Source organism: Panthera onca, chromosome B2 (assembly GCF_046562875.1).
Source record: "Panthera onca isolate mPanOnc1 chromosome B2, mPanOnc1 haplotype 2, whole genome shotgun sequence".
Taxonomy (NCBI): Eukaryota; Metazoa; Chordata; class Mammalia; order Carnivora; family Felidae; genus Panthera; species Panthera onca.
The window spans coordinates 1685067-1707283 of NC_138343.1; the positions used below are offsets into that span (position 1 = coordinate 1685067).

The following is a 22217-nucleotide window of genomic DNA, read 5'->3' on the forward strand; positions in this document are numbered from 1 at the left end:
TCAGTCGGTTAAGCGTCCGACTTCAGCTCAGGTCACGATCTCGCATCTCGCGGTCTGCGAGTTTGAGCCCCTCGTCGGGCTCTGGGCTTGATGGCTCAGAGCCTGGAGCCTGCTTCAGATTCTGTGTCTCCCTCTCTCTCTGCCCCTCCCCCGTTCATGCTCTGTCTCTCTCTGTCTCAAAAATAAATAAACGTTAAAAAAAAATAAATAAAGTTACTTTCCTGTACAGAAGTCAGTCGATTTTTACTTTTATGTAACCAAATGTATCCATTTGATGGATGGCTTCTGGGTTTGTGGTCCTATTTAGAAAGACCTTCCTCTAGACAACATTTTTTTAAATCTTTTTTTTTAAAAGAGCTTTCATTGATTTGTTTTTTAAAATTTAAATCTTTCACTGATCTGAAATATAATTTGGTGTAATAAGAAGATGAGATTTTCCCCCCAAACAGGATCATTTGTTGAAGGTAGGACACCAGTCTGAACTTTCCCTTTTATCCAAACTGAACTCTTACTCTGATTTGGGTCCACAGGCCAGCTTCTATTTTGTCCCATTGATCTGGCCATCTATTCCTTAATTATCCTAGCCTTGTGTTTCTCCTGACTGGTCTTTATTTTTATTTTCCAGACTAACTTTGGCGTCACATGCTGAAGGCAGATAAGAGGAGCGGAGGAAGCAGAAATACCTTAGGCATCACCAGGCCCTACTCAGTTTGGAGCCCAGAGAAAGAGCAATCCAAGAAGGGAAGGGGTCAACCCTGTCAGATGCCTCAAAACCTGTAAGGTAAAGACTGAGGTGTCCTCTGGGTTTAGCTAATATTAGGAGCTCATATTTAGCAGCTAGATTGAGTAAAGAGAGTAGGTAGGAATTTATTTTAAAATAAAATAGCTTAGGGGCACCCAGGTGGTCCAGTCTAATACGCATCTGACTCTTGATTTCGTGCTTAGGTCAGGATCTCACAGTTCGTGAGTTTGAGCCCCCACATCTGGCTCTGTACTGACTGGTCCTCCCCTGCTGGCTCCTGCTTGCGAGCATGCTCTCTCTCTCTCTCTCTGTCCCTCTTTCCCTCAAAATAGAGAAAAAAAGAAAAAGAAAATTGTTTATTAATAAAAACTGTATATTATTACTTAGGGTTGGTTTTAGTTGCATATGCAGACAGTCCAAGTAAGTGGCTTCAATAAGACAGTGGCTTTAGCGGACCATGAAGTCTGCTGTAGACACTCTGTAGTGTGTAAGGACCCAGGCTTAGTCGCCTTTCCACTACACCCTCCTAGTCGGCTTCTGGTGTTCCAGATTGCTTCCTGGTCCAGGACAGCCGCTCAAGCTCCTATCATCTCGTGCACATTCCAGGCTGGAAGAAGGAAGGACAAAGGTTAATCCCAGGGTCACAGTGCAGTTCGTTAGGCTCTAAGGGGAAGCCTGGAGGCCAGCACAGAGGAGGCCATGCCCAGCTGTGGGGAGGGTCAGAGGCCTGTCTGCCGCACTCCTTGAGAAGCCCCCGGTGGCACACCAGGACAGGAAGCTCCTGGTCAAATAAGGAAGGGAGCCCCCAAACCCTGCTTCCAAGAATCCCTGCCCCAAGCAAGGGATTCTCCACAGCCTTGTTAACAACTGTCAATAAAAGGCAGAAACCCAACCCCAGGGCGTGCAGCTAACAGGCTTGCACCCTGTGTCCTCTGGCTCTCTCCCTACAGGCAGCTCTCTCCATCCATCCCTGTCTCCGGCTCTCCCAACTCTGTCTTCAATAAACTTTCCTGCTGTGTTGCTCGTCCACTGTGTTGCCTCTGCCCTTGAATTCTTTCTCCTGATGAGACCAAGAACCTTTGGTGACATCTTTGGGCGGGGCTGGGTTGAGGCCCCAGGGCCTGGAGTCTCCCCGGTTCACCTGATAACAACATATCCATAACCAGTTGGACAAGGTAACTCTGCCTTCAGGAGGTACTTTCGCACTGGCAGCAAAGGGCCCAGGAAGTGTCTTTTATTGAGCATATTGAGCAATCTGGAATAAAATTGGAAGGTACGAGTGGAGACTGGCTGTAAAATATTATTCTGTTCAGACAGAAAGGCACTTATTAAAATAAATATGTGTACCAGAGCCCCAAACTGGAGACCAGGAGGTCAGTTTCTTCTGCAGAGATATTTTTACAATCTTTAGTTTTCAACACTTAAAAGTCATTAAAGTTTCATATAAAACTCTAGATTCCTGCCTTCTCTTGAGCTAAAACTTTGGCAGTATGCTGGGCCCGCATTTTCAACGGCAATCTTTAGTGAGAGAGGAGAGTATCTGCCTCTTGGAAGGGACATCTGTCCTACAGTTAGTCACTGTCCCCATTTTGCCTATTGGTTCCTGGTCTGGGCTGCCTAGTAAATTCCCCTCTTGCCTCTGGGCGCCTGGGTGGCTCAGTCCATTAGGCATCTGACTCTTGATTTCCACTCAGGTCATGGTCTTGTGGTTCATGGGACGGAGCCCCACGTCCGGCTCTGTGCTGAGCATGGGGCCTGCTTAAGATTGTCTCTCTCTGCCCCCCCCCCCCCAACTCACACTCTCTCTCCTTTCTTTCTCTCTCCAAATAAAATAATAATTTTTTTAAAAGTCTCCCTTTTGCCTCTAATAGGCATGTGTGTTTGAATGCTGGTCACTTTACAACGGAATAAATAACAAATTATTTTTAGTCTGATTAGAGCAAGTCGAAATAGAGAGCATAGACAGTCTGGAGAGGACTCTCCTCTTTGAAGTACTTTAGCGTCTGGTATCAGTTTCCTATTTATGAAGTATGTTGGGCTGTGTGAGGGCTAAAGTCACTTCCTACTTTAAAAGTATGCTTAGGGGGTAAAATGGGGAAACATTGGGCGGGGGGATGAAAAAAGAAAGAAAGAAAAAAGTATGTCCTGCTTTAGAACTTTGATAGAGAGGTGACGGTTCCATGCAAGGGAGCTGAAGTCTCTGCCTAGAAAACAGCCAAGTGCTCAGAATCTGAGGTTCCGCGTGAACTTGGGAGACTCACAGGGGAAGAGAGCCGTCAGTGTGCTGTTTGCTTAGGTTACACTCTGAGGAGGGGTAGGATCGGTGAGCAGGCCTGCAGAGGGCTGTGGTGGGCACCGCCTAAGCCCTAAGAAGCTGGGTTGGGGTTGTGGCTTCCTGAGAGGACAGTGAAGGTGTTAGTCTGCAGTGGAGGCCAGAGCGCTCCCTGGAACCTGGTGCTCAACGGTGTGGACAATGTCCGGGAGGCAAAAAAAAAAAAGGGTAGCTTTGAAGATTTGAGTGAGAAGTGACAGAATGAAAGGGGCATTTGGGGGCTTTTCTAAGGAGGAGTCCCATCCTGGCGGTGTCAGTAGGGAAATTACTGGAAACGCTCAGTCACCTGGCTACTAACTCACCTTAAAACGTCTGCAATCTGACAGTGTTGAAATAACTTCGGTCAAGGTGTAACAACGGAAATTAAAATAAAGAGAGGCCTGTAGAGAGAGAAAGCAAGGCGAGACTGTCCGGATTGAATGAAACCAAGAGGATGAGGACAGTAGTGAGGAAACAGCAAAGGAGACCAGGAAATCCCAAGGTGGGCGCACTTGTCCAGTGGTGACCAGGAAGGGGCAGGCTTGCGGGTTTCTAGCCGATTCTGTGCCCGGTGAGCACTTTCGGTGTAATGGATAAACACCCTTATGGCTAAAACACTAAACGGGGTGGGCTCCCTCCTTGTTGGGCTGTAGTGATCATTCCCATTTCTCCGGAGAGGATGCTGAGGCTCTGGCGGTAAACCCGCTGGCTTGGGAACAGTGGGAAGGAGCCGAGCTGCATGGTTCTGATTCTGTGTTACAGAAATGTTGCCAGCACACAGGTAAGACGTCCTTTCTGGAAACAAAATTGCGAGGGTTCCGGCTGCTCGCATGCTCCAGTCTCCTGGAAACGCCACAACTGTCCTCGCCAACCCCACCCCCCCACCCCCGCCCCCCACAACTAGGCTGAGGCGGGGGGCCGGGCAGAGACCCTGAGCAAAGCCCGGGTGAAGGTGGGGGGATCCAGGCTCAGGGAGGGGAGGTCCAGGCCCGGGGAGGTGGAGGGGCGGTCCAGGGCTGGGGAGGTGGTGGTGGTGGGGTCCAAACGTGGGGAGGTGGGTGGAGGTCCAGACTCGGGGAGATGCGGGGGTGGGTGTCCAGGCCCGGGGAGGTGGAGGCGGGGTCCAGGCCTGGGGGGAGGGGGGACTAGGCCCCGGGAGGTGGAGGGGTGTCCAGGCCCGGGTAGGTGGGTCCAGGCTCAGGGAAGTGGGGGGAGTTCCAGGCCCGGGGAGGTGGATGGGGAGGGAGGTGGATGGGGAGGGAGGTCCAGGCCCGGAGAGGTGTGTGGGGGCGATCCAGGCCCGGGGACGCGGGAGGCGAGGCGCGCACAAACCCGGGGCGGTGAAGGCGCGCGGGATCCCGGCCCAAACCCCGCCCCCGGGCCGCCCCTTCCGCTCGCGCCGGGATCCGCTCGGACGCGGCCACGTCGTCCTGCGCGCCCCGAGCGCCGGCCGCGCGAGTCCGGCCCGCGGCGCCCCTCGGCGGCCCCTCCCGCCCCTCGCGCAGCCGCGGGACCCCCGCCCCCCCCCTTCCGGCCCCCCGGCCCCACGCCCGCTCGGCCCCGGGGGCGCGCCGCGGCGCAGGGAAGGCGCGGCGCAGGCGGGGGAGGCCCAGCGCGCGCGCGCCCCGGGGTCCCGGCCCGGGAGGCGCCGCCCGGAAGCGGGAGTGGGGCCGCGCCATGGCCTCCGGGAGCGTGGCCGAGTGCCTGCAGCAGGAGACCAGCTGCCCCGTGTGCCTGCAGTACTTCGCCGAGCCCATGATGCTCGACTGCGGCCACAACATCTGCTGCGCGTGCCTCACCCGCTGCTGGGGCGCGGCGGAGACCGACGTGTCGTGCCCGCAGTGCCGGGAGACCTTCCCGCAGCGCCACATGCGGCCCAACCGGCACCTGGCCAACGTGACCCAGCTGGTGAAGCAGCTGCGCACCGAGCGGCCGTCGGGGCCCGGCGGCGAGATGGGCGCGTGCGAGAAGCACCGCGAGCCGCTCAAGCTGTACTGCGAGGAGGACCAGATGCCCATCTGCGTGGTGTGCGACCGCTCCCGCGAGCACCGCGGCCACAGCGTGCTGCCGCTCGAGGAGGCGGTGGAGGGCTTCAAGGTGAGGGCCGCGCGGCGCGCGGACAAAGGCGGGCGGGGGGCGGGGGCGGGGGGCTTCCTCCTCCCCGCCTAGAAAATGGCTGAGCCGGACGCGGGCGCCGCAGCCGTCATTTCCTCCGCGGAGCCCCGGCGCCCGCGTGCGGGGGAAGCCGGGGGTCTCTCCGTCCCCCCCACCCCCGGGCACTTCCCCGCGGACACCCGCCCCCCCTCCCTGGACCGAGCGCAGGATGCGCGTCAGACCGCGCGCTCCGCACACGGATCGCTCGCGCGGAGCACACGCGCACGGTGACCGGCAGGTGCTCGTGTCCCGCAGGTGCGCGTGCCTCCGTCCGCGCGCGTTTCCCCGGCCCTGGCCTGGGCTCCGGCCTGTTCTGGAAGCTCACGGAAGGCAGCGGGGTCCTTTCTTGCTGGAGGCAGTTAGGAGCCCCGAGGCTCCGGAGTCAGCAGCTACTATGAAGGTTGAACGAAACAAACAGCACGAGTGGGTGGCCCTTGTGAAGCGTCGAGCCAGCACGCTGGCACAGCCAAACAGCCACATGGAAACAGAGTGTTGAGTGTGACAGTTGTCAGGCTATGTGTGGGGAACGCATGTGCTGTTGTCCGTGTGTTTGAGGGCTGCGGGAAAGGCACACGAGCAATGGCCTGTGTGTGTAGGTGAAAGTGACTACATTCATGCATAATTAGTCACGTAGCCTTTACGGTGCTTTCAGGTACATTATTTTATGCTGGCGATAACCTTTGAGGAGGCTGCGAAGGTAGTGGTCAGGGCATTTTCTCAGTGTGCGCCTCTGAAGAGCCCCCGCTTACCCCTAAGCCTCCACTCACCTTTTCACTGAAGGATGCCTTCCTGGGATAGGCAGGCCACCCGCAGGTTTAAGACACACACACTGACTGCCAAAGAGAGGAGTGACCCCCTGTGCCCTGGGGATGGCGGTGCGGTCCCAGGACAGGCTCTAACCAGGGAATGTGATCTCGCGTGGGTAATAGGCACAATGGCCATGCTGAGGTCTGCCTAATTTCCAACTGTGCAACTTTTTGCTTTTGCCAGGAGCAAATCCAGAACCAGCTGGACCATCTGAAAAGAGTGAAAGACTTAAAGAAGAGGCGTCGGGCACAGGGGGAGCAGGCCCGAGCTGAACTCTTGGTAAGGGAACTCGGAATTCACTGCTGATCTCGCCACTGCTGATCTCGCCACTGCTGGTCACTCTGTCTTGTGTGAGGCTGTTACTTCCCTTAACGTATCCAGTCAAGGCATCCAGAACTTCTAGATGCAGATGAAACAACCCCACGTGGCAGTTGGGGACTCACCTGGAGAACCGAGGGGTTCCCACATTTGGGAAGAGCTGAGGTTGGGACCCCTGGAGATCCGACCTTTCAAAAGTGTAACCTGTTAGTTTCGTGTACTTGGGGTTGATCCTTGACAACACTGATACCCGTGAAATTCTTGGCCATGGTTAGCTTCCTTTGGTGCCATTCTGCTGACAGTGCCTTATGAAGTAGCCTCAGCAAGTGACTCATGTCCTAATTTGTGATCGAGGTGTGTGTGTGTGTGTGTGTGTGTGTGTGTGTGTGTGTGTGTGTATTTTTTAACAGCCAAAACAAAATAAACTAGAAGTACAGACTTTTTTTTTTTTTTTTTTTAATATTTACTTAGTTTTGAGACAGAGCACAAGCAGGGGAGGATCACAGGGAGAGCAAGACACAGAATCAGAAGCAGGCTCCAGGCCCCAAGCTGTCAGAGCCCATTGTGGGCTCGGGGCTCGAACTCCCAAACGGTGAGATCATGACCTGAGCTGAAGTTGCTTAACCGATGGAGCAAACCAGGTGCCCCCATAGACTTTTATGATATATACTTATGTATCCACCATATAGGTGCTTGAGTAATTTTTTAAAATAGCAAATAAAATATTAGAAATTTCCTTGGGGTTGCCTGGGTCGCTCCGTCGGTTAAGCGTCCGACTTTGGCTCAGGTCGTGATCTCGCGGTGTGTCGTTTTGAGCCCTGTGTCGGGCTCCGTGCCGACAGCTTGGAGCCTGGAGCCTGTTTCAGATTCTGTGTCTCCCTCTCTCTTTGCCCGTCCCTGCTCACGCTGTGTCTCTCTTTCAAAAATACATAAAACAATTAAAAAAAATTTTTTTTTAAGAAATTCCCTAGAGGTGCTTACATCTGAAAGGCAAGTCTTAGACTAGTAGAGTCTGGCACCATCTTGTGAAATTCTGTCAGTCCTGGACAGGGAACTTCTCAGGATGCCTGCAGACACCGCCGTTTCCTCTGCCCACACAATCCTCTGAGACCTTAGCTCGCCTTGCTTGAAAATAGTTCTGATGGATGGAGAGTGTCCTAGTGAGCCTGAGTGGACTCAAGTCACCATGCACACAGCCATTGTGTCCCCTGGGGGACGGTTGTCAGAGGGGAGGAAGACCCATCTCTGAGAACCAGGACTCTTGCACATGCTTCTTGGCCCTGACACTAGCCAGTTGGGTAGATGGAGAGTGATACGCCCTCCCTGGACCGGTCTGCTCCTCTGTGAAATGGGTAGGCTGGCCTCGTGGTTTTTCAGCAAGGCTAGTACTGCTCTCTCCTTCCCTCCAGTGCTGTGTGGTTTGGTTGTCACTTGAGGAACTGAGTGACTGGGGAGGGGAGGGCAGAGATCCTGAATGTCCTGCAACGGGACAACAGGGTCATGCCAGGCAAACTTGTCCCCCCCACCAGAGTGCCAGTAACAACCCCTTTGAGAAGCACTGAGTCAATTGCTCTTTAAGGTCTCTTTCAGCTTTAATTTTCCATTTCTAAGATTACACTGTATCCTTTATATCTTTAAAAAACTCAATGTAGCTAAGGAGAGGTGTGACCTTGTGGGAAGGATTTAAAACAAGTGTGTGAGCATCACTGTCCCACAGTGAGTGCTTAGGAAGGGCGGTTAGTCGGATGCTTCACGAAGGGATATCCTCAGGAGTCTAGCTTAGAAAGCTTCTGTAAAGGGCCAGATACTAAGTATTTTTGGCTCTGTGGGCCGCATCATCTCTGTCACAACTGCTCAACTCTTGTAACTTGATGACAGCTAAGTACAATATGTGAACGATGGGTGTGGTTGTGTCCCAATAAAACTTTACTCCACAGGAGTAAACAAAGGGAGTTGAGCACAGAGCTTTAAGGGAGGCCTGTCATTGGGAGGTGGGGTAGAGAAGGGAGGGCGGACTGGCTTTGGCAAACAGGTCTGCACCAGGAGGGAACACACCCAGAGCCAGGGAGGGGGTAGTTGATGAATACCCCTGAAGGACACAAAGAAGGTACGGGTGACATGGGAAGGGCCTCAGTGACGTGGCCAGGGTCATGATGCAAGGAATAAGTGTTCCAGTCCGTCCCCCGTACCTGACCCGTCACTTCCTGGCAGTCTTTCATGCCTCCCAGCCCCCTGCCAGGCAGGTATGTTCTTCTCTCTTACCTTCTGTGGCTTCTCTGTCACTGCGTGTGCTCCGCGAGAACACTGGGATGGGATGATGGGGGGGGGGGGGGGGGTGACAGTCCAGGACAAACACAAAGGGCGCTAGAAGAGAGCCTTCCCTCTCCTCAGTGCCCCGCCTGTCCCCTGCGCAGAGCCTGACCCAGATGGAGAGGGAGAAGATTGTCTGGGAGTTTGAGCAGCTCTATCACTCCTTGAAGGAGCATGAGTACCGCCTCCTGGCCCGTCTGGAGGAGCTGGACCTGGCCATCTACAACAGCATCAATGGCGCCATCACCCAGTTCTCCTGCAACATCTCCCACTTGAGTGGCCTGATTGCCCAGCTGGAGGAGAAGCAGCAGCAGCCCACCAGGGAGCTACTGCAGGTAAGCGTCAGTGCACCTGTCCACACGGCCCGCAGGGAGCTCAGTGGGTAAGGGTCCTGCGTGGGCAAGTGCTGTGATCACAGGCAAGGTTCTTGGCTTCTCTGGGCCTCAGTGACCCGATCTCCTGGTGTAAGGAGGGGTTGGGCCCACATGCCATGTAAAGACCACCTCCGTGCAGTATCTCATCATTTTAACATGCACACATGTGTGAGCACAGCCAGCAAACGGTCAGCACTGGAGCCGGGGTCATTGGCCCAAGCCGCCCTGGGAGTCAAGCCTGGGGTAGGGCCTGTGATACGGCTGGGTGGCCCCCCAACCCAGCCAGACCAGGACAGAGCTGGTGTTCACTCAGTGCGTGTGGATAGTCTGCTCTGGGTCAGGCACTGGTCCAGGCACAGGGTGAATGGTGCAGAGGCTCTGCTGAAATTCATCTCGTGTGGAGGTCGGACAACAAAGGAGTGAACAGCGATAGAAGACATGTTGATAAATGCCGTTAAAAGGGAGATGATGGCCAAGGTCAAGGGTCAGCAAAGTGCTCCCCTCCTGTTTTTCTGTGGCCTGCGGGCCCAGTGTGGTTTTTACACTTGTAAGTGATTGGAAACCATCAGAATTTTATTTTGTGGAACGTGAAATTATATAAAATTCTAACTCTGTCGTGTGCGTGTTGTTGGCACGAAGGCCACACAGTGCATCATTGCTTTTCCACTGTCAGAGCAGAGGGTGCACCTGTGAGACCCACACGGCTCGCAAAAGCAGAACAACGTGCTGTGTGGCCTTTGAGAGCTAGTGTCTGACTCCTGCTTTAGGATAAGAAGGCCTAGCCTTGAACCTTAATGAGCACCGGTATTTCATTGCCAGGGAGCAAAGGAGGACTTTGCAGAGGGAACACGTGGCCAGAGTGTGTGGCAGAACGTGACCAGGAGGAGGGAGGGGGACAATAGGGTCCCACGCAGTCGAGGGCTGACATCCACTTGGTTTAAAGCCGTGGGCACCACAGATGCTCTTCTGTAGGAACGCTGAACAGTGTGGGGCAGGACCCACGTTGGGGACAGTGGTCACTGGCAGGGTGAGGGACACCACAGGGCGGGTGAGTATGTCGAGGAGTAAGACCATAAGGAGATGCAAGGAAGTACTCGGAGGTGGGGTGGGGTCGTGGGGCTTTGCGGGGAGGGGATGCTTAAAGAAACGAGGTAAACAGAAGCAGAGTCTGCTGTAAGGATGCGGGTCGGGAACATCACTGAGGCTGTAAATCACTGCTGTCTGCCTGAGAGGGAGGGCAGAAGGGAAGGAGGACCGACGTGTGCATAGGAGTTAGTTGAGGAAGATCTTTGGGGGGACAGGAGGGTGAGGGGAGGATGCAGGCAGGGTGAGGCTGGGCAGGCGACCCTGGTGTCTCTTGTTCTCTTGACTTTGGAAAGCAGGATCGTCTATTGTTACCGAGCAGGAGTTCGGGAAAATGTGGGCTTTGGAGAATGGGGGGAAGGTTTTAAATAATTGTTTCAGAGTCTGGGAAGACCAGGTGCTTTGTGAGACGTGGGAGGGTCACTCGGTCAGGGAACGTCAGTTTATCCTGGGGCCAGTCTGCCCTGTCGTGTGACTTTCTCTGAGACCACGACTGCTGGGGTACAGGCCCAGGGGAAGCTGGAATTTGCGTGTATCCAGGATTAGGGCTTTATTAGGTGGAGTGGAGAGGTTTTTTTCATTTTATTGGGAGAAAATTTACATAAGTTCATCATTTCAACCATTTCTTTTTTTTTAGTTTTTTTAATTTTTAATGCGTATTTATTTTTGAGAGAGCGACAGAGTGTGAGTGGAGGACAGGCAGAGAGAGAGAAACACAGAATCTGAAGCAGGGTCCAGGCTCTGAGCTGTCAGCACAGAGCCCGACGCAGGGCTCGAACCCACAGACTGTGAGATCATGACCTGAGCTTAACAGAGTCACCCAGGCGCCCCCATTTCAACCACTTCCGAGTGTAGGACTCACGGGGGCACCTGGGTGGCTCAGTTGGTCGAGGATCTGACTCTTGGTTTCAGCTCAGATCATGATCTCAGGGTCATAGGATCAAGCCCTGCATCAGGCTGAGTGTGGAGCCTGCTTGGGATTCTCCCTCCTCCCCCCCCCCCCCCCCCCCTTTCTCTCTCCCCTCCTCCTCCTCCTCCACTGCTTGCACTCTCTCTCAAAAAAAAAAAAAAAAAAAAAAAAACGTACATTCAGCAGTATTTAGTAAACTCACAGTATTGTTGGGTCATCACAACTCTGTAGTTCGGGAAGGCTTTCATCATCTCAGGAGGAAACCTTGTATCTATCCGTTGAACAGTCACTCGCTGGGTTCTACCCACTGGCGACCGCTAGTCGGCTACACGTCTCACGGGTTTGCCTGTTAGAGTCCGGCACCTGGAGGCCTTTTGTCTGACTCCTTTCACTTGCAAACCTTGTTCTGGGTTCAGCTGTGTCAGTGCTGCATTTGCTTTGGCGGCTGCGTAACGTTCCCCTGTGTGGATACGCAGCGTGTTTTGTTTCCTCGTGTGGCATTCCGCAAACGTGAGTTGGCGGACGTTTGGCGATTGTGAATGGCGCTCTGAGCGCCGGACTCGCTTCCCGCCTGGTTGCGTCACGTGGTCAGGGGCCACGTTCCGGTCTGAGTGGATGTGCTGCCAAAGCGAGCGCTCGGGGTTTTAAAAATTATTACTTCTTAAGGTGGATGATACTTGCGAGGACGTTTTCGAAAGGGTGGATCTGTTGAAGAAAAGGGGCTGTGGACGTGGAGGAGGGAGAGGGTCTTGATCACGACCAGAGTGGCTATGGTGGACAGCGTGGGAAAAGCGGGCTGAATCTTACTTCACAGGGAACTATCAGAAGCATTCCCCCTGAGGTCAGGGACAGGACAAGATGCCCGCTGTTGCCTGCCTCTACTTAACATTGTATTGGAGGCTTTTGTTGGTTTTCTCACAATTTTTAAAATGTTTTGTTTATGTATTTTATTAACTTTTTTTATGTTTATTTTTGAGACAGAGAGAGAGAGAGAGAGACAGAGTGTGAGTAGAGGAGGGGCAGAGAGGGAGACACAGAATCCGAAGCAGGCTCCAGGCTCCAAGCCGTCAGCACAGAGCCCGACGCGGGGCTCGAACTCACAAACCGCGAGGTCATGACCTGAGCTGAAGTTGGACGCCCCACCGACTGAGCCACCCAGGCGCCCCTAAAATGTTTTATTTTAGTGTTCATTTATTTTTGATAGAGACAGCACAAGCGGGGGAGGGGCAGAGAGAGAGAAGGAGACACAGAATCCGACAGAGTCTCCAGGCTCTCAGCTGTCAGCACAGAGCCTGATGCAGGGCTCGAACTCCCAAACTGTGAGAACATGACCTGAACGGAAACCAAGAATCGGATGCTTAACCCACGGAGACAGCCAGGTGCTCCCAGAGTAGCAAAATTTTCCTAATTCGATATGCTGTTAGCAAAGATGTGGGAGAGAGAACTCCTATGCTGGTGGGAAGACCAAGTGTTTGGCAGTATTTAACAAAGTATGTGTGCAATTAGACCTGTACCAAGGGTCCTTGCAGGAATTTACCTAAGTATGAAAATGGGTACAAAAATGCATACACACAAAGTTACATGATGTAACATTGTAATAGCAAAGTACTGGGAAAAACCCACCTTCCAGACTCAGATTGGTTGAATCAATTCTGCATGTGTACACGCTATGGGATAGTAGGCAGCTGTACGGAAGAGGAAGGAAGATACCCATGAGACCCATGCACTGATGCAGTATGTCCAGGAATGTGTTAAGTGAAAAAGTGCAAAATGCAGCCTATGCTACTTTCTGTGGCAGAAAAAAGATAATTGAAAATCATGTATCTGCTTATTTTTGCAGAGGAAACCATGGAAGGATAAACCAGGTGGGGGAAATGGATGGAAAGGGATGAGGTAAAAAGTGACAGAGACTCTGGCCAAGTCTCAGTTTTTAGCACCAAAATAAATAAGAACAGTGATGGATTATAGCCTATTAAAGTAAGAATATACGAGTCCATACTAATAATAAATAGGAGGAAACTACTCTTTCCAGGAGAATGTCGATTAAGTGATATGGGAGGAATTTGGGGGCGCCTGGGTGGCTCAGTTGGTTGAGTGTCCGGCTTCATCTCAGGTCATGATCTCAGGTTTGTGAGCTTGGGCCCCGCGTCCCGCTCGCTGCTGTCAGCACAGAGCCCGCTTCAGATCCTCTGTTTCTCTCTCTCTCTACCCCTCCCCCACTCGCACTCTTTCTCTCAAAAATAAACAAACATGTAAAAAATAAAATGAACTTTGAAGCTAGAAAAGGACCACTTAACAACCATCATAGAAGTTAATTCAGACAGTCGTTATCAGTGGATGTTAAATCTAAGGGAGGAAGTTTGAGAAAGGTTGGAATAGTAACACAATTTCAAAGTATCACTTTCACAATACTTACTAGTTACAAGAGGAAACACAGTACCTAGCCAGTGATCAAAATATCGCCAGTAAGGGGCCAGGGAATATCATGTGTCTTTAGGAGGATGTACCATACACTCCTCAAGGGGATACAGCCTAGATTTAATCATGAGGGGAGTGTCTGAAAGACTGCGAAGGACAGGAGACATTCTGGCGTAACAACCAGTGTCAATGTCGTGAAAGCAATGCTGGGGAGCCACTCCAGATGGAAGGTAGTGTCAGGATAGCTGAATGCGGCGAATGGTCCTGGGTTACTAGGGGGAGGGGACCAGCTGTGAGGAACTTGGTTAAGATGAACAGTTGGGGCACCTGGGTGGCTCAGTTGAGTGTCTGACTTCGGCTCAGGTCATGAACTCCTGGTTCCTGGGTTCGAGCCCTGCGTCGGGCTCTGTGCGGACAGCTCGGAGCCTGGAGCTGCTTCGGATTCTGTGTCTCCCTCTCTCTCTGCCCCTCCCCGGCTCATTCATATTCTCTCTCTCTCTCTCTCTCTCTCTCAAAAATAAATAATAAAGATTAAAAAAGAGAAAAGATGATTGGTTAAAGAAAATATGGACTGTGGGTTAGATAATTGTTGCATCCATGTTCATTTTCTTGGGCTTGATTACTGCGATTGTGTAAGAAAACATGCTTGTCCTTAGGAAGTACACACACAAGTATGAAGGGGTAAAGGATATAATGTAAAGAGTGATCTTAAATGGTTCTGAACATAAACGTGTTCATAGTGATTTGGTGACAAGTATACACGAGCTACGTACTAGCAGTTTTTCTGTGTATTTGAAATTATGTCACGATAAAAAGTCAAAGCAAGTTGGACAAGTGAACAGTTGGGGTGCACGGGTGGGGTACTTGACTTGGGAAATTTGATCAAGAGGTCCTTGGCCGGTGGGGCGGGAGCCGGACACAGGAAATGCTGGGACAGCAAATCGTGTGCCTCCTGGTTTCCTTGGCCCGATTTTTAGCCTCTTGACTGGGTTGTGTCCACATCTCCCTGGCTTCTCACAGGAGGGCCAGCCCATGGTTGGGTTTTCAACAGACATCCCTGAAAGAAAAGCGAACTTACAGCTTCTCACAGTTACCCTTCTCCTTTCTCTCGTAGGACATCGGGGACACGTTGAGCAGGTACAGTGTTCTCTCCCCCCAGTGTCCAATCGAGTGCAGGACGGCATGTCCCTCACACTCCTAAGTCCCGAAAGGAGCCCAGAGCCTCGGAAGGATATCTTCCCCAAGTGACATGTCCTGCCCGTCTCTGGACTGAGTCACTGTGTGCAGAGAGCCACATGGACCATGGATCTTCTCAGTAAAACTCAGGAATTACTGACAAATTGTGAGGGTGAAGGATGGAATTGTGCTTGTGGTTTGTGAGGACACGTCTGGGGACCTAGTGAAGGCTCCCAGGGGCCCAGTCACCTCTTACGGGTTGCAGAGTCCTGTCCCCGCCACCCCTCCTGGTTCCATAATGGGGAGAAGAGAATGGCTCAGGGTTACATAATTACTGCCCCGTTCCGGGGATCCCGGCCTTGTCCTCATTACTCCTGGGCTGTGTCCGCGATGGGGAGTGAGGGACAGCTCCCTGGATGCCGGGCCAGGAACGAGCAGGGGCACCCCCGTGTGGGCAGGTGTTTGCAGGGCAGACAGTGAGGGCCAGTGGGATGGGCCTCGGGGACACGCTATTTGGTGCAGGGGCAGAGACTGACTTTGAAGGAGCCGGACGCTGAAGCTGCTTGACATGCTGAACGGTGAAAACCTCTGGGGGGCTGCAGCTGGGCCATGAGGGAGCACTCCCCAGGGGCCCTGAGGGAGCACCCCAAGAGCTGGGGCAGGGCCTCGTGCATCCGTGGAGTGACTTGGCTGGGAGGCCATGTGGATAGAATTATGTTGGTAAAATTGCGGGTTTTGAGGAGACGGATTAGAACGCGTCCAGTCCCAGCCACGTGGCCCCAGTGATTACGACCCTTACTTGTTGCTTGTGCTGTTTGGTGCCACAGTCCATCCTGGCCCCACCTAGGGAGAGCAGGTCCTTCAGAGCCCAGCACCTCGTGACGTTCGTGTTTGGGTTTGGCCATGGGAAGTAGGGAACCCAATATCTCGTTGGCTTAGGGCTTAAACATGATGCGACGTGTGTCGCCGTGTAAGAGACGTGCAGGTAGGTGGCCCGGGGCTCGTCTGCTGGTTTCCTTGCCTTCGCTCTTCTGTGGTGCCCGAGTTGTGGTCCTGGATCTTACAGTCTAAGGTGGTTGCTGGACCGCTAGCCAGCCACACTCCTCTTAAAGCAGGCTTCTCAATGGGCACAAGACCCTTCTTCCGTCTCATTGGTCAGAACTCAGCCACAAGGTCACATCTAGACCGGGCAGCCAGGAACCCAGGAAAGCTCGGAAGATGGGAGAAGGGGTATCCGGGAGGCAGTTGGCAATCGGTTTTCACCATAGACCCACCCCACCCCCAACCCCCACAAGCAGGGAGCAGAGTGGGCACCTCTCTGAAGATGTTCTCCCCGTGTTTGGGAACCTGAGGACACTGGGTCATTGTCCACCGTGAAGCTCAGGTCTTGGATGGAATCTGGTGCTTTCTGGCAAGTCAGCCTTATGTTCAGTTCAGGTGAACCTTCCTGAGGACAGGCCATTTGAAAATCCCTGAGCTACGTGCTGTGGGGGGTTTGGAATGAGCAAGATGTTTCTTCTGCTCTTGTTGAGAGGATCACGGTCTAGGAGGGGAGCAGGGAAAGAGTTGTGGTGGCTGCTTTTAAAGACTGTTTGCCAATGTAACCCAGGCTTTGTCTGGGATCCTGAAGTTGTGGGGTTGGGGGACGTATTTACTCATTGTTTTGTTTTGTTTTTTTAACTTAGAGCTGAAAGAATCCGGATCCCTGAACCTTGGATCACGCCTCCAGATCTGCAAGAGAAAATCCACATTTTTGCACAAAAATGTCTGTTCTTGACAGAGAGTCTGAAGCAGTTCACAGGTAATGCAAACAGAGAGATCCACTGGGGGAAATGGATTCGTGCTCTGAACATCTGCATATTGCCTGAGGGGAAGATCGATATTCCAGCCAGCTGTGGGATGCAAACTGAATGTCTCCTTTTCTCCCCTTAGAAAAAATGCAGTCGGATATGGAGAAAATCCAAGGTAAATATGTACCTTTACTGGGCTTTTGATGTTGAAGTTTCCTGGGAAGATGAACATCTACTTAAAAAAAATTTTGTTTTAATGTTTGTTTATTTTTGAGAGAATGAGAGACAGAGCACGAGCAGGGGTGGGCAGAGAGAGAGGGAGACACAGAATCCGAAGCAGGCTCCAGTTTCTGACCTGTCAGCACAGAGCCCCACACGGGGCTTGAACTCACAGACCAGATATCATGACCTGAGCCCAAGTCGGATGCTTAACCGACTGAGCCACCCAGGTGTCCCATTTAATAATTTTTTTTTTTTTTTTTTTAATTTGAGAAAAAGAATGAACAGAAACTATGCCAGTTGTACTTGATGTGAGCCGGTATTTAACATTATAACTTCTGCCCGTGGGCACTGGTGCTGACCAGGACGGGGGGTCACGCAGCACCTGCAGGGCAATGGCGGGAACAGGGTTTCAGGAGTCAGGCCACCCAGGGCCCAGCTCTGGCACTTAGGAAGGATTCCACACTGTAGTTTCCTTGTCTGTAACGTGAGGAAGATAGTTCTCACCTCACAAGGCTGTAGAACTAAGTTAGCTACCATTTCTAAAGCCTTTAGAATGGGGCCTGACACATGATAAATCCTATATTTTTGTTTATTAGATAAAGTGTTTTAGGTATTTAAGAGAAGCCCCTTTAAATGTAAAATTTTCTGGTCACGAGCCACATTCAATTAGGAGTTGAGTTTATCCTAAATGCTAAAGTTCCTAGGTGGTCTTGTGGGATCCGAAACCCTTATATGGAAGTAAACCCTTTTCTTGTTTATTACAGCTTACAGATCCCCATACTCTCTGGTGGTTTCCTGTATGACGTATGCTAAGACCTTGTTTGCATTTTATCTTTCCAGATACATACTCTTTTGGCATCTTAGCAACACTTAGGTAGGGGACACCCAATGTCTTCCACAAGCAGACAGATAGGGAGAAACTGTACCAGAGACTGGATGATCCCAGAAGTGGTCAGTTCAGTGGTCAGTGCAGACCTGACCTTCCTTGGTGTGGCTCTCCTGCCACTTAAAAGGCTCGTGAGAGCTCATTTGTGAACATGCTTTGTCCACTGGGAAGTGCCTTTCAAGTGAGTGGTCCTGTTTTCCCAGCACGGTAGCGGCTGTCACCCAGCCCCTAGAGCAGAGGCGGCTTGTGGAAGCCAAGAATTCTGTACTGTGTGAACATGGAGCCCAGTTTCCCCCTGCAGAGCCAGCTGGCCCACTTTGGGGTGGGGTCCTTGATCTGGGCTCAGTTTGGCCCCGTTTGCTACCAGCCTCAGGCACGTGGTTATCCTTCCCACATACAGTTCCCAGCCCCCCTTCCCCTCGGATTCTTGCTTGAACGATGGAGTCACGTGCCCTGTAGAGAACTCTGTGCATGATGGCAGCAGGGATTCTGGGCTGTGTAATGAGGCCACGGCTTGATGGCGCCGGTGACCAGAGCCCCTTCTGTTAGGCATTTCTTGGAAATACTCACATGACGTCCGTAACTTCTTCTCTCTTGTTCTTTCAGAATTGAGAGAGGCTCAGTTATACTCAGGTAGGTGATGGAGACAAAACTGTACGGAAACAGGAGTAAAAATCCTAAAGCCCAAACTACTGTCGTGAATGATTTGAGAAATTGCCTAAATTTGGGCTCTTCAGGTTATGTGTGTAAAAGTGATAAACACAACCAGATAAAAACCATTGTCTCTATGTGTTTGCAACGTGTTTGCTTCCTAAAACGCCCCAAAGCCGAAGCCAGTGGAGGAAGTGGAGGCCGGGAGCTTGAGGAGAAGCCTCTCCCCCTTCCCACCATGCCCTGTGGCTCTGCAGCCCAGCCTCAGGACCGCCGTGGGCTTCCACTTAGTGAGCTCAGCTTTTGTTCTCAGCTGGGGGTCCAGGAATGTCGGGTCCTCCCATCTCTGGGCGGGAACTGAACGAAGCCCCCTCCCCGTGACCGTCACTGTCACCCAAGAGTCGGGACTGGGTCCCAAGGACCCAGAGGCACTACCTCATGGGTGTGTGCTGTCTGCAGTCGTGTGCACCCCCCGTCATGAAGACCGGTCTCTGAGCACAGCAGGTCTACGTCCGTTGGTGTTGGCCACTGTGATCCGTATTCTACTGTTTAAGCAGGTGCTAAGCGCATGCCTCGCGTGTGTCCTGCCCTGTCTGACACTGAGCAGGGTGCCGTAGAGGGAACAAAAGAGCGGGAGACGCTGTTCTGCCCTGGAGTTTAGTGTCTGCTGGGAGGTTCCAGGCACACCCACGGCACGGCAGGCAGATGACTGCGCACAGATTGTTGGACCACGAACCCAGTGTGGGCCCAGGTCACCCCCGCGGTTGCCCATCATGAAGCTTTCACGGGAGTCCTTCAGCCTGCCTGGGCTGTGGTTTGGAGTTTTCCTCCCGAGCAGGGTTTGACAGGCGCGTGAGAGCCCCCGGCAGTTCAAAGCGGGAAGTCCCCGCACGTTGGCAAGGTGCACCCAGGGGTGTGTCGTGGGCGATAAATCGTGTCGGGCCTAAGGGAGGGAGAGGGTGCTGGCACGGCTGGCTAACAGCAACTCTTTGATGAAGACGTGGGTCTTGCACTGGACGTTAAAAAGAGATGAGTGGGGTTGTTTGCACGGTCGAGTAAGGATACAAAAGAGTGATTTGAAAGGCGGGCAAATTGATAACAGGATTGCAGTCCCTTATTCACATACCTCGGATCCCAAAAGCTGTCTGGGAGATTCAGCCGATAATGGGTAATGTGGCTTAAGATGTAGAAGAAAGGGAATGGAGGTAAAACGTCGGCACTGTCGACCTATCTGGGCTTGGAAAGGTGATGAGCTAATCCGGAGTCATCTTGGGGATGTGGAGTCCAGGATGAATTTGAGGTGAAGGCGGCCTACAGGGGGCGCTCGTATTGTCCCCTTGGGGAGGTGGGGGAGAGGCCAGGAGCCCTCCAGGCGCTCTCCGGGCCCTTGGCTCACCTGCCCCTCGCCTCCCCTCTGTCTACGCAGTGGACGTGACTCTGGACCCGGACACGGCCTACCCCAGCCTCATCCTCTCCGATAACCTCCGGCAAGTGCGATACAGCTACCTGCAACAGGACCTACCTGACAACCCCGAGCGCTTCAATCTGTTCCCCTGTGTCTTGGGCTCTCCGTGCTTCATCGCTGGGAGACACTACTGGGAGGTGGAGGTGGGAGACAAAGCCAAGTGGACCATCGGCGTCTGCGAAGACTCGGTGTGCAGGAAAGGTGGCGTGACCTCGGCCCCCCAGAATGGATTCTGGGCCGTGTCCTTGTGGTACGGGAAAGAGTACTGGGCTCTCACCTCCCCAATGACTGCCCTCCCCCTACGGACCCCTCTCCAGCGGGTGGGGGTCTTCTTGGACTATGACGCTGGCGAGGTGTCCTTCTACAACGTGACTGAGCGGTGTCACACTTTCACTTTTTCTCATGCTACCTTCTGCGGGCCCGTGCGGCCCTACTTCAGCCTGAGCTACTCGGGGGGGAAGAGTGCGGCCCCACTCATCATCTGCCCCATGAGCGGGATCGATGGGTTTTCCGGCCATGTTGGCGACCATACTCATTCCATGGAGACTTCCCCTTGAGGAGGTGAACTCAGGCCACCGGGGCTGGCGGCCGCGATCCCACCCCGGGCGGCAGGCGGCTTGCTGCCTCGCCGCTTCTGTTGTCTCAGCTGGACGCCCTTAGGCTCCCCAGGTCCTGCAGCGGGACGCGGGGTGTCCACGTTCTCTACCCTCTCCCCCTTCCCGTGCAGATTGTGAGATGTAATGACACGTGCCAGAGTGCCCAGAAATAAAAACCGGATGTCCGCCTCCGTTCAGCCCGTCCTGGAGGGGAGAGAGTGTGGACGGCCCTTGGAGAGCCGCTGGGGACACTTCACCGGGGCTCCGCCCGGCACCCTCTGTTTTGGCCCCACAAAGTGGTCACGGATGTTTGCTGTTTTCTGGGCTGAGGCTCCTTTTTAAGAACCTGGACAGGAACCACAGGGCCCTGCCAGCATGGCTCCCTCGATCCCGGGTTCTCCTTGGGGAGTCGTACCTCTACCCCATTCCCATTCTGCCGTAGTTTTATTAACTCCATTAAAGAGGCCTCTGTGTGTTTTGATTAGTTACAGTTATTTTACAGTAACGGTGGGAAATGGCGCCACCTCTGTTATGAGATAATGTTCTAATCAATGTGCTCTTTGCCTCTGTTCCGAGGGCTTTGTCTGCTCCCTCCATTCTGACCGGTGCACATCATCCAGGATAATTTCCTGCCAACACTCTCCACTGTCCCCAGGTCCCCCTCACACTCCTATTTGTGGACTGACGGTCAGTCATACCCCATCCCTGGAGTGATTCTGAGGCACTATTCCAGGGATTCATTGACTTTTTGCCTCCTTTTCTCCATTTCCTGTGGGGAATGACCTTTCTAGTACGTGTACCATTGAGGGGCAGCTCTATCCCCATAGCCGTCGGGTCACGAGGCTAAACAGATCACTTCAGCAGGCCCCCACGATGGCTCTTCGTCCTCCTTTCCTTTGGGTATATGCCCCTCTGTTTGAAAATAAAGTGACCATGGATGTTGTTTACATTGTTGTTGCTTTCCGGGTCTTGGTAGGATTGGGTTTAGATGTTGGGGCGGGGTTGAAGGGGTTAGCTCTCGGTGAGTTCCCTATGGGTCCGAATCCTGGTCTGGCCAGTGTTTTACTTCCACCTGGATGATAAAACAGGTTTGGGTGCCACGTTCCTGCTTTCTAACGGTGCCGAGAGAGCAGTGTCAGCTGTTCACTGTCTTGTAAGTTCACCAGGAAAGGGTTCTCAAGTCCTTCTCTTTTAAGTTTATTTATTTTGAAAGAGAATGTGAGCAGGGGAGGGGCAGAGAGGAGAGACAATCTCAAGCGGGCTCCGCACTGTCAGTGCAGAGCCCAATGCGGGGCTTGAGTTCACGAACCATGAGATCATGACCCAAGCCAATACCAAGAGTCGGACGCTTAACTGACTGAGCCACCCAGGTGTCCTTCCCAAGTCCTTTTTATAGCTGGCGGTGGGATAATGCAGCAATGCTTGGCATAGATCAGAGGGCCCAGAACCACCAACCTAAGCCCTTGGGGGTACAAAGGTCACCACGTACTGAGGAGGAAAGATCTGGCTGAGAGAATAGCTTTGTTCCAGGGATTTGGATCATTTTTGCTTCTGGACACGGCCTCGAGAAGACAAGACCTTATGGTCTGTACTCAGTCCCGTTCCCAGCGTTGTTTGGGAAATCATATAACTAGGGCCTACAGAGAGGGGCTTCGATGAGGGTGTAGGGTATGTATGTGGAGCACCACGAACTAGACAGACCAATACACACATAGTTCTTGAATGTTCCTAACAACCCTACAAAGTGGGTGCTATTGCCCTTACTGTACAGATGCAGAAACCGAGGCACGGGGTGAATGGCTTACCCCAGACACAGCTGGGAAGCCGTGGAACCGGGACTCACACTAAGATGGAACGCTCGACCGCACACACCTGATCGCAGCCCTCCGCACATGTGGATTCTGCTTTCCCGCGTGGGAAACAGAGCGTTGAACAGAGGCCTTGATGGCGCTGGTCCGTCGACCCGGGGCACCTGCCTTCAGCAGGAAGGGTCTGCAGCTGGGA

At 52.9% G+C, this 22217-nt stretch overlaps 1 protein-coding gene and 1 long non-coding RNA gene across 2 annotated transcripts; one reads left to right on the top strand and one right to left on the bottom strand.

Moving 5' to 3' along the window:
* Positions 1-450: 450 nt before the first annotated feature.
* LOC132666265 (uncharacterized) lies at positions 451-4079 on the bottom strand. The gene is made up of 3 exons (XR_009604591.3): positions 3377-4079; positions 1665-1883; positions 451-1349 (listed from the first exon to the last, which is right to left on the bottom strand). It is a non-coding gene; the product is annotated as an uncharacterized LOC132666265 (long non-coding RNA).
* A 383-nt stretch (positions 4080-4462) lies between these two features.
* TRIM27 (tripartite motif containing 27) lies at positions 4463-21160 on the top strand. The gene is made up of 8 exons (XM_060614172.3): positions 4463-5150; positions 6198-6293; positions 8747-8977; positions 14542-14564; positions 16289-16404; positions 16536-16568; positions 18108-18134; positions 19579-21160. The coding sequence occupies exons 1-8, from the start codon at positions 4731-4733 to the stop codon at positions 20172-20174; spliced, it is 1542 nt and encodes a 513-aa protein (XP_060470155.2). The 5' UTR covers positions 4463-4730; the 3' UTR covers positions 20175-21160.
* The last annotated feature ends 1057 nt before the right edge of the window (positions 21161-22217 follow it).

Coding starts and splice junctions, on each gene's coding strand:
- TRIM27 (XM_060614172.3), top strand. CDS start 4,731: ATGGCCTCCGGGAGCGTGGCCGAGTGCCTGCAGCAGGAGACCAGCTGC. Junction 6,294..8,746: donor AGGCCCGAGCTGAACTCTTG/GTAAGGGAACTC, acceptor TCCCCTGCGCAG/AGCCTGACCCAGATGGAGAG. Junction 8,978..14,541: donor CCACCAGGGAGCTACTGCAG/GTAAGCGTCAGT, acceptor TTTCTCTCGTAG/GACATCGGGGACACGTTGAG.